This window comes from Homarus americanus, unplaced genomic scaffold (genome assembly GCF_018991925.1).
Source record: "Homarus americanus isolate GMGI-L3 unplaced genomic scaffold, GMGI_Hamer_2.0 scaffold32929, whole genome shotgun sequence".
NCBI lineage: Eukaryota > Metazoa > Arthropoda > Malacostraca > Decapoda > Nephropidae > Homarus > Homarus americanus.
Window position 1 is genome coordinate 19,367,954 of NW_024737097.1, and position 20,588 is coordinate 19,388,541.

Consider the following 20,588-nt stretch of genomic DNA (forward strand, 5'->3'; position numbering starts at 1 on the left):
AATGTTTGATTGAATACAGTAAATAGCCCAATGCCTTGATTGTCTTTATTTATATTTACTTGTGTTAATAATGTAGTTTAATATTGCTTTCACATAGCTTTTGCAGTTAATATTGGTCAAATTAAACCTAAGATTCAAAGTAACATATACCAGATACTTCGTGTCCTCACATGGCCCAACATAACCAAACTTTACCCCCCTTTTTGTATTAGTGAGGTTATACTTTATATAGATGGGTATCATAAGTGCATTTTAATTAATTGTCTGTTATTTTCTGTATTCTTCTTCTAGATTAAACAAACAAAAGTTGGAAAAGCTTCGTCAAGACTATGGGGAAAACTCAGAAACATATAAGGGCTTCCATCACATGTTTTGGGCATTCTCCAAGGCTCCACTAACCCAGACCCTCACCAAAATAGCATCTCCTGAATTTGAACAACAGGCAATTCAAATTTCACTTGTCATTCTAACTTACTCTGGTTTGAATCCAAATGGTAAGTTTAGAAGTTATATTTGCCACTGTCTTTGGAATTTCTGTGAACTAATTTATCTCTCTTTGTAAAGTGTAGTGTCAAAAATTACTCAAGCAACAGTGAACGATGCGCCAACACATGCACCATGATTTATCTTTCGTTCAATAGAATTAATTGATTTTATTCCCTGTTATCTCTAGTATATGACATTAATATCAGTAAAATAGGAGGCCTAGAATTTTCATCACAAATGGTCGACATTGTGTTATTTGCAATGTTATTCAAATACATGCACATACTATACATTATCTTATAACTTTAATGAGGCAAAATGCTTGACTGGGTAAACCCAATTCATTAGGCAGATACTGATTCATTATTGTATTATGCATGAATTGTCTGGTGATGATGTATGTGTGTTGTACAGGTGCTCTTTTCGTTACCAGTATGAACATTAAACTTAAGAACTTTCAGAGATATGTACAAACCTGTCCATACTGTACTGTATTGCCTAAAAAATTTACATAAGCTGTTTATGCATTGCAATGCTGTTAAAGTCTGGTAAGATATACTTCAGAGTAAAATGCTGTATTTATTATTTTGGTATAGCTGTACTGTATATCCTTTATTTTTTTATTTTTTTACAATATGTTCGGTATCTACAAGAGTAAAGGTGGACTTAAGAACAAATGGACTTCAGAACAAGCCTTAAGAACATAACTTGTTTGTAAGTAGAGGAGCACCTGTACTTGAAAAAAAAGTTGTGAAATACATTTTCATGTGAAGCCTTTATTATTACAGTTGAGTCAAGAATTTTTAACTTACCAATATCATAGTTTGGGATATTTTACTATGATAGTGGCACAAATATACAGTAAACAACCTCTAACCCAGACTCACTTAATCCGGATCCCCTTGCAAACCGGACTTTGGTCCAGCACTGGACACATGTATCCCCACCTGGAAAAGCACAACCCAAAATCCAGTTAATATGGAAGAAAGTTCGTTGAAGTGAAGTGTCTAAGAAATATAAATACTGGAGTGTACAGTACAAAGTCAATGAAAGTAGCAGTGAAAACATAACCTCCGTTCCACCTTTGGTGACAAACATTCTGAGTGTTGCACAGTACAGTCACTTTCTGCCTTAACTATCTCCTCACCCCAAGACTCAACTGCATTGCTATAAGTTAATAATTAATAAGTACAGTACTTTGTTATTAACTTGTACTGTGTGTTTCTATTTTTAATCAATAAGTATATTATACAGTAGTGCAATGTATACCGTATGAAACATTCTTCTACTTTGTATGATTCTCTTATCACAATGAGCAAAAGAGTGTATAAACTTTTATCCATAGTATCTGTTCTCATTATGTTAGAAATATGAATTTGGTATCATAATGATCCAGAATAACACCACAAGATTTTTTCAATAAAAAATCCTTGAACAAATTATTTTGAAATGAGTAATGATGGGACCTCAATTCTTTTATGAAAAAATATAAGAAATGTTTATTCCGAAGTCTATAAATTCAGTTCTTATTAAGTTGGAAATACTTTTAAACCAAAATAATCCTGAATAGTTTATCTAAAAGTTTGGTTAAATAAATAAATTAAAAAAGCTATACCAGGTATATATGATTGGGGCATGAGGGCACAAGCAAAAATATTTATGGCTGATAATGCTGTGGCATGTTGCTACTCATGTTAAACCCGGAATTTTTTCTTGCTAAGTGAATAGGTTCACGTACTGGTTCTTTTTGCTAATATTGTGTTGTGTGAACTGTGTTAAGTGAGGACTACTCACACACACACACTGTACCCTCGTTAATTCAGATCATTATAAATTGGATTTCGGCTTAATTCGTATGTTTTTTCAAAAATGAAATCAAAGATTTTAATTCAGAATGAATCTGAAATAACTAAGCAGTTCCAAAAAGTTGCATGGCAACGTGCTTGAAATTTCAATCTTGTTGGTTCAACTGTGCTCTCGCAACTCCCTAAGCAGGTGTGTAGGACTAGGTTAGCTAGCAACCTGATGAAATATCTGGATAGAAGAAAGATAATTTCTTACCAAAAGATTAACTTTAATCGGGTGGATGAATTATGCTTTTCATATTTTGGTTTTATGTGTGTGTCTTTCTTCAAGGAAGAGTTCCATAATTTGTGACTTTATTTGGAAAGTGACCATCTTATGAGGGTACTGTACCACAGGAAAAAATGCCTTATACAGTAATTGTTAACTGACATGTATAGTTTATCTCTGTTTCTAAGTATTGTTTTTTGAGTAATTAATGGATATCAAATATATGTTTATACCATGACTAATATTGTATGCAATTTATTTACAGCAGAAACAGCTGTAACAAGTGATGACCAGCAGCTGACCATGGTGCAGGGTGTGGTGGAACAGTGCATGAAAAGAGACCTTCTCCTTAATGAGACCTACCTTCAACTTATAAAACAGACCACAGACCATCCAGGTAAAATATTAAATTATGAGGATTAATTTAATTCAAATTTTGTTCTTTCTATGTGCAGATGTGATTGATTATAAATCATCCTGAAATTATATGAATTTTCTGTATTGAATATTGTGGAGGTGTATGTATTGGTAGTATAGTACAGGTCATGCCTAGTAAGCGAGTGGTACAAGGTTCGATTCCTGGGCATGGTAAAATTATGGGCAAGTTTAGGAACCTGGATGTCAATCTATTTGCGGATCGTGTTGTGGGGTAATGGTAAGCCAGTGCAGTTGGTGAGTTGTTCAGTCTTCTCAGACTATTCCTTGACACTGGGTCATGCAACTCGTTAACTTAAGGTGTGGTTGTTGTGTTGGCGACAACTTCTACACCCTAAACAAATTCACGCCTGGGTGGCCCTAGGGCCAGCAATCCTCATACACAAGAGGCAACCATTATTATTATAGTACAGTACATTTATTCAGGAGACTTAATTAACATTAAGGGTTTCATTATAAGTACAAATTTAAATAAAGGTAGAATGATGTCTACTTTTATCTCTCTATAGTATTTCTATACTGATTTACAGTGTGTATCCTGCACTGAAATATGCATCCTTAAATTGATAATTGTCATTTAAAAATTTTCCCATAGATCCTAACTCTCGGGTCAACCTTCGCCACTGGTCACTACTCACACTCTTCTGCTCAGTTATACCTCCCACTGACAAAACAATAAGAAAATACCTCCGTGCTCACTTACAGCGTTGTGCAACAGATTATGTATCAGAAGAAGGAAAATATGCTCGTTATGCTGAAAAGGTAAATTTATGTACATGGAACAGGTAATTTCAATTTAATGTATAATACTGAGAATATGTTGTAACAGTTATATAGACACTATCAGTGGTTATAGGTTCTTTTATCCACTTTTTATCTTTTGTCAGTGTTTGGTTAAAGCACTAAACAATCGGCGTCGGCAGTGGGCACCTTCCAAGCAGGAGATTCTCTGTACCATTAATCGTAGACCAATATATGCTCGTTTCCACTTCATGGATGGCCAGTTCCACTCCCTTGAATTTGATGCATCAGCCACTGCCACAGAGGTTGTGCAACTCATAATGCATAAAATTGGCTTAAAAGATACTGCTAAAGGTATGTATGAAATATGTTTTTGTATTACAATAGATTGAAAAAAAATGTTTGAAGTAGTTTTTGGCACTTAAGTACACTACCTGATTTTCTTATGTTTTCATTTTTTTAGTGTTTATTCCAACTCTAACAATCAGGTTGCTTGTTTTGTTAATCAATTTTCCTTTTAATACTGAAGTGCACACTTCACCAAATGCCTTGTATGCATTTCCTGTCAAATATACTACTGTATGTAGTCACTTATAAACACTTCACTCACTGTCAGCCTAATTTTTGTATCATGTACAAGATTTAGTATCACCCATTTCCATCTCAGGCTCAAACATTTTTCAATGATTCATAATATCACATATTATAGGATAAGCACACTGGATTGTAAACATGGAGTGGCAATTTTATATTAATATTGGTGTTGGTTCTTTTATCATTATACGTACATTATTTGTTTCTAATTTGTTGTTGTACAAATAATTGTGGATGTGGTTAGTTATGGTAAAGGAATTCTTTAGTTGCATCAGATTTTGTTGCACACCGATGTTGTGTTGTTTTGGTGGTCATGAGCTGTTTGCTCATGGAAAACCGAAAGTCAGTCACCACACAATCGTCACACTGGCAACATGACCTTCTCTGACCAGAACCATCTCAACCTTTATTATTGCTAAACATCAGTGTAACACCTTTAATTTAATTCATGAGTATACTTCTGTTGCACTCTGTATAGACCTCTCTTGTTGAATTTGTTCACCCAATTCAGCATCGTGTGTAAGATACGGTATATACATATTTATGGTAACCGTTGACTCTACAGTTATTCTTATATGACCAGTATGTTTATTACAGGCCACTTGAGTTATTCATTACTGAGTACAGTAGGTATTCTTAAAATTGGTCATAAAATCACTTCTTCCACTTTACTCTTTACATGAGGATGGACATTCAAGAAGCAGCAGTGTGCTTGTATGTTACAAAAATAATGTCCATATGGTTTTCAGGGATGAATGTGCTCTTGTTATGGAGAATAACGTCTATAGCAGACGACATATGTTATGTTACTTATAAAATGAATGATAATAAATGAATGGAGAATCTTTGTAAACTTTTTATTCCAGCCACCTGATATTATAATGTGGAAAGACTTGTAGAATCAGGAAAAATCCTCAAACTCGTGTTAGTTTAGTTAACAAAATTTCTCTTGCAGGTTATGCAGTCTATGAGATGTTAGGAACGACTGAAAGGTGCATATTAGCAGAAGAAGTGTTAGCTGATGTAATGTCAAGATGGGAGCGGTATCGTCAGTCTACTGCTGCAACTCAACACCATAACCATCATATTTTCTTGTTTAAGGTATGTTAGAATATTCAACACCTATCATCCTATTAAACCTGGTGTCATCCCACTTGGATGATTCCCATCTGGATGATTGTCTTTGTATGTAGCTTTTGCCATCCCACTTGGGTTTGCCACAATTAACTGATGGTAGCAATTGGGTAAAATGGGGGCTCACCACACCAAACCCAGGATGCCAGCCCAGGAATGCAGCAGAGGCCAAAGAATGGGTATAGTTCTAGTGAACTGGTTGCCATTGGGCTATGTTGAAGCAAAGTTTTATGGCTGGATGCCCTCCCTAATGCCAACTCACTGGATGGGAAAAGCTGGTAAAGCAGGACCAGAACTCCCTGAGGTAATCAAAGACTACTCACCTACCTGGAAGTAGGTCTTTGGGTCCCTATATAATTGTTGATCACAATTGATTGTTTGGGTTTATGATCCTAAGGTGCAGTAGCTAAAACAACTCTGTGCAGTGGGGGTCGATAAGCTCCGAAGTTTTACGTGTGTCTAGTGACATATACCAAAATTTATCATCCATGGTCTCACATTGTTTCCCACAAAGTATGCACAGATAGTTGTTTTAACTACTGTACATTGTACTACAGTATCAATTTTGAAGATACACAAAGTTCAGAGATTTTACTGTGCAAACTTTGTATTCTTGTTCATTCTGTGTTATGTGTACAGTTCTTTTGATTAGCATATTTGTATTTAAACATTTTATCTTTATTCTTGGCTAAGAACTTTGATGGTATATTCCGGATGATCACTTTGTAATTTTTGCCGATTTTGTAACTGCTCATTTTTATCCCACAGAAACACTTACTTCTGGAGACATGGCTTGATCTTAGTGATAATGTAGAAAAGGAGTTGCTCTACTTCCAAGTTCTGTACACACTTCGTGCTGATAAATTCCCAGTTACACAGATGGAGGCTGTAAGTAGTAAAATTATTTTTATGATCACTTTTTTTTCATTAAATTAAATTCTCAAACTATGTTATGTGAATGAATCTGACATCATCTACTGTAGATATCTGTGTCCATCTGGCTGTGGCCAAATCTCATAAGAATGGTTAGTCGTGTTTTGAATTAACTTTTAGTGACACTCCCTAGAAGTATTCTTCTAGATAAGATTTCAAAGGGAATTACATATGAAGGATGTTTTACTTATTGGTCATTTAACAAATGACCTGTGAGATCACTATTCCAAAATAGGCAGAGACACTGTCCATAAGGATCAGTGTGAAACTGTATAAACATCTATTCACACAGTTAAACCAAGGTTTATTAAGAAAGCTCCAATCCTGGGTTAGTGGTTACTTTAAAAGCCAGTTAACCAGCAGATACAGCAAGAGTAACTCATAACCAGTTGTCTTGACTCAAACACCTATCTTAAAGTTAAGTCACAGACATCAAAGCTCCCAGTTTACCTTGCCTGTAAAATGTCAACTCATACTGCTTTTGCTGTCCATGTCCCTATGACCTTGAGAGAAATGGCAGTGGAATCTTGCAATCTCCTAGTAAGGCCACTCATGATGGTGAAGTCAAAAACATGTACACAAAAGAAAGAAATTAAAATAAATAATAATTACAAAAGTTCTGTATGTAAATGTATTGAAATATAAAGGAAATACACAAATAAAATGGATAACCTACACTCATTTGCATAAAAATCTTGAACTTTTGGGGTAAAATCTGTGCCAAGAGACCAAATAAAAAAAGCAAGGTGGATGGTCTGGGGCGTGGTGGAGTACGTGGGGGATGATGCTTCTCTCTACTCTCACTGATCCTTTTAACACTTTGTTTCTTCTTACTTTCCACTTCAAATATTTCTCTTGCCTCTGAATATTCCTCACTATCAATGTCGTCACTATAGGAGAGTGGTGTCAATGATATCTATTGGCGACATGTGAACCTATAAAATAAATGGAGTACAGGAAACTTCTGTAGATGATGTCTGCTATTTCAAGGGTAAATGGCGATGGTAAATTTTAAGGAGGACCTATTGTGAGGCCCATTTATGACTATAAGAGTAACTGTTTTGACAACACCACACCACTATTTCTGATGTTACAGATTATCTCTGTTGTGAGATATTAGTGAGTGTCCTGGGATTCAGTCCCCCAATTATCTTCTAAAAATTAATTTTAATTATATTTTCAGGTAATGTTATGTTCCTTAAGGGCTCAGATAGAGTTAGGTAACTTCACAGGAGCAAATATGGACTACGGGGAAGTGATAGCACACACGCTCTCTCCACGGCTTTTGACAAATGTTACTCATGAGGCAGTGGCCATGCACCATCAGAGTTTATTTAATATGGACTCACAAGAGGCTAAACAAGCCTTCCTCAATTTAATAAAGTCTTGGCCTCTCCATAGAGCTACAATTTTTGATGTTACGGTGAGTAGTACTAATTTAGTTCTCACATGAAAGAGACATTTTTCTACAAGTAGAAAGTTGAATGATACAAGTGCCTCAAGTAGTATGTTAAGTAGTATGTCAGTTGTGTGAGCATTTTTGAGGAGATAGTTTTTGGTTCAAGATGGTAATGTTTGAATTTGTAATTATTTTCTTAAACATGCCTCTTTGATCAGTTAGTGTGATTTGTAGCTTCACTTGAAATTTAATTATATTTGTTGGTGCACAGTGAATATTTTGTCTATTTCTGGTATCTTACCACTTTACTTCTCATCAAGAACTGGATCTCGCACATCAATGTTCACCTCTGTGTATTTAAGTCATCAGAGTGAAAGTGATATTTCACAAATGTGTGTGTGATTAATATTTTATAATAATCATAAGGATATGAAGCAATTTTTGTGCACTTTTATTTGTATTATAATCTTGTACTTAAGTAATGAATTATTCTTTGGAGTTGAGGTGATATGGGGATGAAGGCAGATGGTCATAGAAATAAGTGCCACTTGTAGCAGAGGTGGACTTTTGGAAATATTCTGAGTGAGACATTGTGGCATGGAGTTTATTTAACTCAGCATTATAAGTACAGTACTGTATATCCAGAAATTAATTCATCTCAAAATTAGTCACAAATATGTTTTAGGAACTGTCATTTACATTTTCACAAAGTTAATATCGATGTTTATCCGTTTCAGCAATCCTTTACCTCAAACTGGCCCAAAGTTCTTTGGTTGGCCATTGATGAAAGCGGTGTTCACCTGCTGGAACACCGCTCAAGAAATGTCCTTTGCACCTATGAGTACGATTACATTCTCAACTACTCTGCCTCCATCACAGCTCTCATGATCATTACAGGATCAACACGAAAACAGAGCAAAATTATTCTCAACACTACTCAGGTAAAAACAAAATAATTGGTGTTTTCTTGATTTAGAGCTTTGAGGAATGAAGCATGAAATCCTCACCCTTAACCTTCTTAAGGTAGAACAGTTTACTTGAGGGCCCTTAGTTTTATGAGAGAGGGGGTCCCAAATCATCCAAGGATAATCTCATAATTGTTTATGGATAAACCAGTTCCCCTGCCCTCCCATCTTGTACCATTTACCTGTGAGGCCTCCAAGAACCAAGACTCCTTAATCATCATTTGCCTTGCCAAAGTAATGTCTTTGTTCTCTATGAGTCGTCGCTGACACTCTAATAGAATAGAACACCATTGTCATGTCTGCAGAACTATGTATTGAGACCCATTTATGGTACTTCAGGTATCTGTTAACTGTCAGCCCCTGGTACACAATCAGCCACCATACCCTCTTTACTGTTTACAGTAATACCTAAACTTGTGGTAAGTGGGACCCACTAGCATCATTATGTAAAGGAGAATCTTTTTATGAAATTTGAAGAAAATCTATGTTTTGACCTCGCATGCCAAAACACAGGATAATAAGTTGGGCGTTTTTGGGGCAAAGAACATCCTTTTTCTGGAAAGTGAAACTTGTATTATTAAATGGTAATGCTAGTCTTTATTCTTGCTAAAAATTATATGAAGGTGGTTTGAAGCTTAGGATAATTAATGTTTTAAATATTATATGTCTTTAATTATTTTAAGGTTCATTAATTAACACTAATTGCTCAAAATTTAAATTTTTGAACACAGATCCTTAACCAGCAGGTGATATAGTACCTATGTATGAAATTTAAACAAAATCTATGTTTTAACCTCATACTGTATGCTGAAATGCAAGATAATAGGCTAAATGTCATTTTTCCAACAAAACAGCCTTGTTTTGCGAATGTGAAAACTAATGTACAGTATTTAATGGATAAAGTTATTCTATATTACTGAAAAAAATATATAGAGATAATTCAAACATTATGGGTTTGGCATAATTATGTTTTAATTATTCTAAATGAGTTTAACTAATTTAAGGCTAATTAATTAACACTACTCAGATTTTACAACTTCTGAACCTAGATCCTTAACCCTTACACCCTGGGCTAGGGTGCCGCTGGCCATACCCCCAACACAGGATAAAGTGAGAAAAATCAACTTTTCCAAAAATTATTTTTAACCTTTATAAATGATAAAACAATAAAAAAAGACACAAGAAAAACTATACATTGTCTCTCTATATTCTTCCGTGGCGCCTCATTGACGAGTCAAATAAGGGGAATTTTTTTTTTTTTTTTTTACATCGAGTGCTCGCTGTCACTACGCCCTTAGGGGTCATTTTCCCGCTTGCCTTTGTGTCCCAGTTGGCCAATAATGCATTTATTTACTGAATCATAATAGTTATTTCCTGTAAATAATTCATTTAGAATTTTTCTTACATTATTTTTCATAAAAAGTGCTTGGCGGCACACAGCAGTCTGTCACCAGCTCTCTGGCTGTCTTTGTGTTTGGTATAGCAAGTAATACATAAAATAATAATAATTCCACAAATAAATACATTTATAGCATAATCATAGCATTATTTTACAGTAATACACCTTTTCACATATCCGTTGAGACATTGTTACATAACTATTTGACAAATTTCATAACCGAATGACAGAACACATATCGAATGACAATCTAAAATAACTGTTGGTGGTATGTCATTCTCCAATTGTTACATTCTCAAACTATATGTAGACTGTCTGTTTATTGTTCACATCTGTCAACTTCATAACTTATGTCAATCATTTCCGTTTGCATGAACGAACAGTTATTCTAGATTGTCATTCGATATGTGTTCTGTCATTCGGTTATGAAATTTGTCAAATAGTTATGTAACAATGTCTCAACGGATATGTGAAAAGGTGTACTACACTACAATACAACTACACTACTTATTGCAATATTACTTTGATACAACATGATAAAATGGACAAACAATGAAAATGAAACAAACAAAAGTAGGTAATTATGTTCAGGAAGCTTCCCTGTGGCCGAGGTGTGGCGTGACAGGCAAATAGTCACACGGGAACCTGATAACCCACGCTGGGCATTTAAACAGTGGTGGGAAAAGGCGCGCGTTCTGGAACGTCACCCGGGGCCTAAGGGTTAACTAACATGAGTACCTTTGTATGAAATTTGAAGACAATCTGCACTTTGACCTTGTGTGACAAAACTCAAAGTACTGTAATAGGTCAGAGGTTTTCAGGGTAAAATCTTACATTTTGAAATGCTTAATGTATTCTTTTGGAAAAATGTGAATAAAGGTGATTTAAAACTTAGGGTCATGGCATAACTAACATTTTAAATATTTTAAGTACCGTATGTTTAATTATTTCAAGGGTCATTAATTATTCATATTTTAAATTTTGGAAGTCAAATACTTAAACGTGCTGGTTAAAAATTTTATATTTAAGTGATTAGTGTTAATTAATGATCCTTTAAATTATTTATTATTTACCATGTGTTTATTTATTTTATCTATTTATTATTTATTTTATGGGAATTAGCCCACCCGAGCACAGGTCATCAGGGCCGGGGGGAGGGGGGGGGGGATTGGTAAATAAATTTTCGCCATAAATTAATTCAGAAATGGTTAAAAATAAAACATTAAGAGTGAGAAATTATATATATGTTGTGTTGTCAAAGTACTGTAAGAGAAACAATTGAGACTACAATTTTGTGTAAATGAAGCAGAAAGTCAGTCAGATCAGCAACCTGATACTTGGTCACATACCATTAGACAACAAATTATGCTCCCAATATCTTCCCCATTTGATAGCTGTCTACTACCCGTAAACACATTTAAAATGTCAATTATGGTGTGCAGTGAATACAGCATTTTTGTATTGGCCTTAAGTCACAAACACTGCTCACACTGGATCAAATTGACCAGTACATTAAATTCACTGTCTCTATTCTTAGAATGTGTAATGAGCTTATATTTGATTATTGAAATTATAATTCACAAATCCTTCTGGGGTTAAATAAGTGCATCATCAGTAGGAGTTACCTTGATATCTTCCAGTTGCCATTAATGAGAGATTAGCATATTTAATTTTATTATTATAACTAGTAAGATAGTATGATAAGGCAGAATATATTAAGAAAAATAGAAGTGAAAACCAGAGAGAAACTGTAGTGTGTAGGTAGAAGAGTATCTGTGCCACGGTAAATGTCAGGAAATCAACAAGTAGTTTACAGAAGAAACTGAGCAGATGACATGTATAAGAGCCAGGTCATGGGAAATGGACTAGTCCAGAATGGCAGATGGAGTTGGGATGCCTACAAGCTTTGTGATCATACTTAGTATAAATGTGCTTTTTTGAAGTACAGTTGTACCCCACTTAACGCGGTCAATTGAACCCAGAGGGTCCCGCGTTAAGTGAAAACCGCGTTAAGTGAATAACAGAACATATGGGATTAATTCCAATAGAACCCAGCCCGACCCCCAAACTCCACTTTTTGACGACAAATAACTATGTTGTAGTAAAAATAACATCTTAATTTTATGATGGTACATGCACACAATTAATACTTAAGAGAAATAGAGAAATACAGTCGCCAAGTTAATGTCCATTCAAATAATGGACTCAACTCCCTCCCCCTCTTCTCACACTACACTCACTGGCTCTTCCCTCTGAGAAATTTTTGGGGGAAAACCAGGTATAGTAATAAATAATTCCTCAAACTAAAGTTAGGATAATATAATTGACATTGCTGGATTCCTTGTAAGACCAGGAATATTTTGAATATAAATGTCATATATTTTGGACAAAAGATAACATAATTACCTAGAGAACAATTTTTATCTAAAAATTGTATGTTTAATGCAAAATATATGTTGTTTATATTCAAAATGATCAGCAAATTGTAAGAATTCCAGCAATGTAAATTATATTCTGGCCGGATAATTTGTATGAATTTTATGAGCTAAAACAAATATCTTCAGTTAATAAAAAAAAAAAAATATTCTTCGACACTATCTGTCAATCAAAGTACCCCACCTTGCCTTCCCCCCCTCTTCCAACCGCGTGGTCAGTCCCAACCCTCCCCCCACCCCCCACCAATCCTCCATTCAAGAGTTTTTAACATTTAGTATTAAATAATACCTCAGATTAAAGTTAGGATAATATAATTGACATTGCTGGATTCCTTGTAAGACCAGGAATATTTTGAATATAAATGTCATATATTTTGGACAAAAGATAACATAATTACCTAGAGAACAATTTTTATCTAAAAATTGTATGTTTAATGCAAAATATATGTTGTTTATATTCAAAATGATCACCAAATTATAAGAATTCCAGCAATGTAAATTATATTCTGACCGGGTAATTTGTATGAATTTTATGAGCTAAAACAAATATCTTCAGTTAATAAAAAAAAAAATAATTCTTCACTGGGTAACAGATGGTCGGTCGGTCGGTCCCTCCCTCCCCCCCACCCCCCACCAACCGTCCCAAGGAGATGTGTGGGATAACCACTAAATTTTAATAAATAATACCTCAAACTAAAGTTAGGATAATATAATTGACATTGCTGGATTCCTTGTAAGACCAGGAATATTTTGAATATAAATGTCATATATTTTGGACAAAAGATAACATAATTACCTAGAGAACAATTTTTATCTAAAAATTGTATGTTTAATGCAAAATATATGTTGTTTATATTCAAAATGATCACCAAATTATAAGAATTCCAGCAATGTAAATTATATTCTGGCTGGGTAATTTGTATGAATTTTATGAGCTAAAACAGGCAGTCAGGCAGGGTGGCGGGTGGGGGGTGGTGCGAATCTAAAAATAGCTCTCGAGCCGGACACTCACCGTGTATATGATGAAAAATGCCACGTTAAGTGAAAGTTCAGCTTTGGCAAGGCACCGCGTATATGCGAAAACGCGTTAAGTGAAAGCGCGTTAAGCGGGGTAATACTGTAAGTGTTGGGGAAGATGTTATGGTCTTGGGACAGGTTTTGGTTTATTATGGTTCTTATGGCAAGTTGGAGTAGAGCTGCCTTTCTTTTTTAGTAGATGGTGGCTTGGGGACAAGCATTCAGGAGGATCATTCCTATTCTTCTCAGTCAGGAGAACTCAGATAGTCAATCTGTAGTACTGTATTAGGATCCTGATGGTGTAACCCAAATCTAGATAGTCGATAGATGATTACTAGAATTTTTGTGTGTACAAAAAGAACACAAAAGGGTGTGTTCTTGCTTAGAAACAACAAATTCCTTGTCAGAAATTATATTCTCATAAACTGCCCTGTTTTCTGATGTCACAGCATTGATGTAAAACAGCAAGAGTTATATACATATATATTTATGATAATTTATAATTGAACTATCTAATTAACATACTGATTACCTAAGCATCTTCAGTAGCCGGGTTTCATGCCTGAATGTTGTTAGTTCTTCATTTTCTTAATTCTTTGTGTTTTATTAGTAAAGCAGCATTCTGCTGCTTAATAATAGTATTAGACTGTAGTTATATTGCATCATAGACCAAAATATTGTTGTTATTATTTGTAAATCCTTTTCAGGCTTTTATGATTGCAACCTTAATCAAGGATTACACTGAAGTCTTGAGAGAAAATCTTCGTGGTGTGACTGAGGGCCCTACTCCTGTTGGACTGATGGCACCTCCTGCATCACAAGATGGGGAAACCAGACGATCCTGACCTCACAGTATTATGGCTCGACCCCCCCCAACGTTAACGGAGGAGCTTGTTACTCAGTGATCTCATAAATACTTCAGTATACTTAATTTGTCTTTTGGCTACACAGTAATGCTTGTATCCATGCAGTGCTTGATATTCTGATGAATTTCCTCACAATATTATATAAATTTTATTCAAAATTTACAGTACTTTGCCAAATACTAAATACTGTACTGTAGTACAAAATACTGTACAGTGTACTGTAGTATTACATCATTTTGGCTACAAATATCTACTTTTCATTAGTATGCCTGGGAAAGAACCAGATTAACTGTGAAATATAAAATTATTGATATCTAGGCAGGGAAGCTAAGTGCCAGAATACAATCATATTTTTAAATTCAATATGTTTGTAGTAATAGTGTATGGAAATCTCAATTTCACAAGTTTGTTTTTCTGAAAGCTGATATTAATAATGTAATCAAACATGTGATTTGCATTGATTGAATGTTATTTTATTCAATTACAATGCTTAAGAATAGTACTCACTGTTAGAAAAGCATAAAATCAATTCATATTGAAGATTTTTAATCCAAAACTTTATTTATCTTACATAACAGAAAACCATCAGAGTCCTGTACGGATGAGGTAAACAAGTATCATGTCTCACCAAAGTATTCCCCAAACATATTGTATTAATTGAATGACATTATAACAGTTGTATATGTTTTCTTATAAATCTTTGGTGAAACTGAAAAAAATAATATATACTTGAGATGTACATACTGTATTTGTGATCTTGTCATTGGTCTAGAAAAATAACCTCTAGATGATGGCCGAATCTCCACTTCCATGCACTAACTTGCTCAAGAGTTTAACATGCAGACTGATGTTAGTGATCATTCTCATGCAGCAACAACCAAAGCCACATGTTAGTGTGCTGTGCCAAGTATTGGCTTTTTTTTTTTTTTTTTTTTTTTCAAAGCGCTTTTAAGTGTGAATGCTTCTCTGAATGATGATAATTTTTAATGGTTACTGCTTAAATCCTGGAATGATTATACAGTATATCCTAAGACTCATTCAGTGTTTCCTTCATGTACAAATATTTTTTGTTATTTTAAATTTTTGAAAATACTTTTATATGATGTAAACATTATATATACACTATATATATATATACTAAAAAGATTAATTGCCTTGAGGAGTAAAGAACCTCTCCTAAATTGCCTTTGAATTTAGGGTGTTAGGAATTTAAAATGAAGTAGGTTTCCATTCCTTGGTACTATGATCATATAAACCATTTAAAATTATGTGCAACTGAATCTTTATTTAACTTTTCAGTGGTAAATTGATTATATATTTCTGGTGCTACATGTTTGTTGACTGTGTTCTACATGTGATGTAGGAATTACTTGATTTCTTAGTATGTCCCCTTAGCCAGCCATATAATTATTGCAGACCTATTTAGCTTGATATTGGATATCCATTATGTCAGTTTTGTTTATATAAATAGTATTTATGACAGTGTGATGGCATATATCTCATCACTAAAATAAGTTGACATGTGATGCTATGGCTAATGTAAATTCTTGTTAACGAAGGTCTCTTTAATATAAGTACCCAAGATTGTTGATGGCTATAATCATTACTCCCACACACAAGTATTTATTCTTTTCAGTTTCTTTTCAGCCAGCATAGTTTGCTGTGATGCACTTGTCTGTTAAAAAGGGATTATGTGATTAAAGACATTAATTCATACATATAAAAAACTCAAGACAGATATGATCAAATATTTCCTTGATCCAGTTCATGCTAGTCGTTACTTTTTTTTTTAGTTTTTATTAATTACTGTATATTGTTTTGAATATTTTAGTTAGTTTTTTTTTTTGTATAATGATTCCAGAATCCATTTTTCCTACTCAGTGAATGTAGTGTGCAAGCATAACAAGTTATACAACTATTAATTGTTGAAAGATATGATGCTAATGATCAAAGTTTTTACGTGTTTAATTTTTTTTTAGGAAGACTGCATGTATATATTGTAAGAAAGCAGTCTTTAAATTTGATCTCCAGATATGTGTGAAAGGATGGATTATATTGAAGAAAATGCATAGATAATGATAATATTTTCTGAATTCTTTTTTCAAGATTTGTCATTTATTCAAGGAATTGCCTTTCTTTAGTGATATCATCCTTCAGATAAAATGAGTATGTAAATAGATTGTATCCAGAGGTCCTAAGAAATTTACTTTAAAAAATGTCTTGGTCTCAGTGGAGGTCATCTTATTTGATCCTGTAAATTGGATTAAAACACAAGAATGTAAAAAAAATGCAACTAATTTTACTTCCTTTACTATTTGCTAAAGGTTGCCATGACAGTGGGGTAACACTCATCATTTTATAACCCAGGAGTCTCAAATCTAATACTCTGAACAGATAAGGCTGTGGTATACACTCACATGATTACCTTGGTCATGCAGTTCCTTGATTGTAAAACCTTTTATGGTGGATAATGGTACAGTATGAACAGATAGATTTTAACAAGTATTTGCCCCAAAAATGATGTTATATAATGAGAACATATAAATTAATTACAAATCATCTTGCTATCTATCCAGATGTTCCAAAATGCCTTAATGTTTAGAGATGCTTCCTGTTCAGTATTTGTGTAATCTACATTTGGGATGAATATGAATATTTATCAAAGTAATATTGCATTGTTCTCACAATTATGTGCAATAGATTCTCCTCATGCCTTTTGTACTTACATTTTTACCAAAGAATCTCTCAATGGTAGCATGAAAGTGTGTGTATATATTTATTATCTGGTGACTCTGGTAAAGAGAAACTAGCTTTTTATTAAATTTTCATGCTGACTTGGCTGCGATCATGCGAATATGACACATAGTGGACATAGTGAGATAGGCAGAAGTGAATGAGACTATTGCTTTATACAGAAGCTGTCAGACGGTACAGTAATTGGTGAATATAATGATGATGGTGATTATTCTACATTTTATTGATAAAATTTTTTTTTACAAATGAAGATACTGTAGAATTTGTTTTCTAAAATTTCAGAGGTGAGGCCACCATAGAAATGCTCTTTAGCAGGTAGCAAACTATTATAGATAGAAAAGAATTATGCTAGGAAAGATTTAAGATGAAAATGTTGAACTTGGCCAGTGTTACTGTTATACCTTTTTGTGTTTCCTCAGTCACCCATTTTGACTGACAGGTGTTAACAAGGTTGTGTTGACTGTTACTTATCACAAGCCAATGCTGACAAGTAGTCATTTATCCCTCATTGTCTTATATCAAGGGTCTCTGGTACAATTATTATACAGTATACCCAGTCCTTTACATTTATTATTAAAATTCAACTTCACATTACTTGTATTCTCAGTTGGTATTGTTGGACTATTTTTTTTTCTTTTTCTTTTTTTTAATGGGGTGCAAAATGTCAGTTAAGAAGATGGAATGTGATTGTATTAACAAGAAAGCAAGATTAATGATGATGATGATTATGTGAAACTCTCAATGAGCTTTTGTAAATCTTGTCAGTGATATGTCAGATGTTATTTCTACACAAATATATAACAATAATTGTATATTTTTAATTATTTACCTACCATTGTGTAGATTTTTTTTTATTTCCTGCAAAGTAATAGACCAGCCTGTTATTCATCACTCGCATAATTACCTGGGTATGGGAGGCTTCAAACCTGGAGGTTACTGGATATTTTTTTTGTTTTTTTCCAACCCAGAATGCGACATCTAGCTTTATACCTAGGTATGTAAATGCCTAGCATTAACTCGCCAGGCCAACATACAGGCAATTAAAACATCTAATAATAACTTAAATACGTAATATTAGGACACGTTGCTACCTGGCATTTAATTGCAATTCTCAAAACGGCATTTAATTGCAATTCTCAAAACCCCCTCCTGCACCCTCCATCACACGCTTTGCTACCGTCATTTTCTTGCCTGACAAATCAGCTGTAAATGCGCAAAAGGAAAGCTCAGCTAATTTGTGTTGTAATAGCTGAAATAAATCACTGTAGGTGCGCGTGATCTAGGTATATGCTGATAACCACAAGGAAAGAAGAAAACGTGTTTTCTTCTTTCCTTGTGGTTATCTTCAGAGACAACTGAATTACAAGGACCGAGAGAGGCTTAAGTACACAGGGTTGACCTTACTAAACATGAGGTCGTCATAATTACGACATCCACTAATCCGCACACCAGCACTACCACAGGTAGTGCAGGAATGGAGCCAACTGAACATCCACCCTTTATATACTAGCCTACAGGAAGCAGGCATACACTGCCCACTCTGCTATGTATAGTACTGTAAAGTAAAAAAACAAATTATTGTGCCACTTTCAATGCTTTCCATTCTGGAACATAAAATGAAATGTCTAGATAACCCAGGTATGCTGGTGTTGATATGCATGCTCTACTTACCAGATACTGTACTTCCTTATGATAGAGATACGAGTCGTCTCGGGAAGCGATTCGTTTGTATGTATTAAAAATTGAGTTGAGAGTTTTGAGAACGTTTCACAAAGAATATTACTTTTATTTGCATCACTGTAAAACATGCTTCGTATAATTATACAGTACTGTACTTAAAGCAGGGGAATGTTGGAAATGAATAATGTTTCTTTCAACTATATGCCGATGTCGGAGGTGCATTCCAAACCACAGATAAAATGGACATATTTGGTGGATATAAATGTAAACACATTATAACCTTAATCCTCATCACCTTCTATCTTATCTCTATCTCCAATACCCAAGAACTAGAGGTTACACCTGTGACCCATACATATGAATGATATGCCAAAGCGGATTAATGCGTACTGTACTGTGTAAACCGATTCCCATTTTCCTGGATTTCATTTAATCAGCAGAGCTTTTAGGAATTCTTCCAAATGACTTAGGGTAATGTTAAGAGGCTAGAAAAAATTGTGAGCCATACGTTTATTAACATGTGTATTTAATATTCTGTCTGCACCTCCAGCATCAATGACTTGATTACCAGTAAGTCTACACGTCACTGACATAACAATCCACCTTGCTACCGTTTTTCTGCACACACCAGTTCGTCTTGCCACCTTATGATTGCTGAGACCATCATTGTTGAGAGTGATGATGAACCCTCTGGTTTCCTTACCTACTTCAGTCCTGTGTGTGTTTTCCATATACATTACAGTAAATGATTGATGGAGACAAACTCGGTAGCCCCACTTATCTACCACATCAATTGCAAATGCATAATAAATGACCAGATTCCACATAAAATCACATGAACCCACATCCTCATACATATATTAAGATACATAAAGGATGATATGCAGGGATATCCATTTTGTAAGGAGAGAGATTTGAAATATTAAACCATCAAACAGGTAGGGAAATGCCATGTACAGTACAACTATTCTCAAAGTATTTCAGTTAGTCTTTTCCACTACTTGTTGGTTTTCTTCCAGAACACATAAAATATGGTAGCACATCTGTTTCAGTGTCATATAATCCTTTCCTAATCATCTATTAATCAACTACTACAGAGCAATTGACTGTTGATTTTTAGTGCAAATTGAAGGCTATTATAATACAGTAGGGGATGCCAACCCAACACATATCATGAGTGGCCGAGATATTTGCTCATTCCCAGTTCCAACAGATCCCAAGGGCACAGTAATTTTTTTGTTGACTGTACATATGGTACTTTCACACTTACTGAATGTACAGTGCAGTATACATAACTGCACTTATTTACATATTAAAACAACTTTAACTGTATTCTTGACTGATTATATCCTGGTACAACCAGATCCTAAGCGAAAAAAGCAGTAAAAGAGCGAGCAAGTTTGTGCAATGGCAACAGACAATGAACTAAAAATGTCATGATGCAAGAGTTAGGAGAGATAGGCTGTGAGTACATCAGCCAATCACAGGCATCTCAAGCAGTCACATGACAGTAGTGGTCAAGCACTTTCAACCTACCCACCCAAGCACCTGGCATGCATCGGAAACTCGATGCAATCTTTCAGAAATTCGTTCCCATGCCCAGAATGGAGTGATTTTCCAGAAATGCACATGATGCAATCCTCAGAAATTCATTTCCATGACTGGAATGAAAATAAT

The 20,588-nt window shown here is 34.5% G+C and overlaps 1 protein-coding gene across 2 annotated transcripts in view; it reads left to right on the plus strand.

Moving 5' to 3' along the window:
- The window catches only part of LOC121873278 (unconventional myosin-X-like), a 160,299-nt gene extending 142,256 nt beyond the window's left edge, over positions 1–18,043 (plus strand). For both annotated transcript variants that reach the window (XM_042376726.1, XM_042376727.1), the window contains 9 exons: positions 292–494; positions 2,825–2,956; positions 3,590–3,756; positions 3,882–4,089; positions 5,285–5,430; positions 6,232–6,351; positions 7,580–7,819; positions 8,533–8,736; positions 14,319–18,043. In XM_042376726.1, coding sequence (XP_042232660.1) covers positions 292–494; positions 2,825–2,956; positions 3,590–3,756; positions 3,882–4,089; positions 5,285–5,430; positions 6,232–6,351; positions 7,580–7,819; positions 8,533–8,736; positions 14,319–14,456 — 1,558 coding nt within the window. In that variant the 3' untranslated portion in view covers positions 14,457–18,043. The remainder of the gene's footprint in view (positions 1–291; positions 495–2,824; positions 2,957–3,589; positions 3,757–3,881; positions 4,090–5,284; positions 5,431–6,231; positions 6,352–7,579; positions 7,820–8,532; positions 8,737–14,318) is intronic.
- Positions 18,044–20,588: the final 2,545 nt, after the last annotated feature.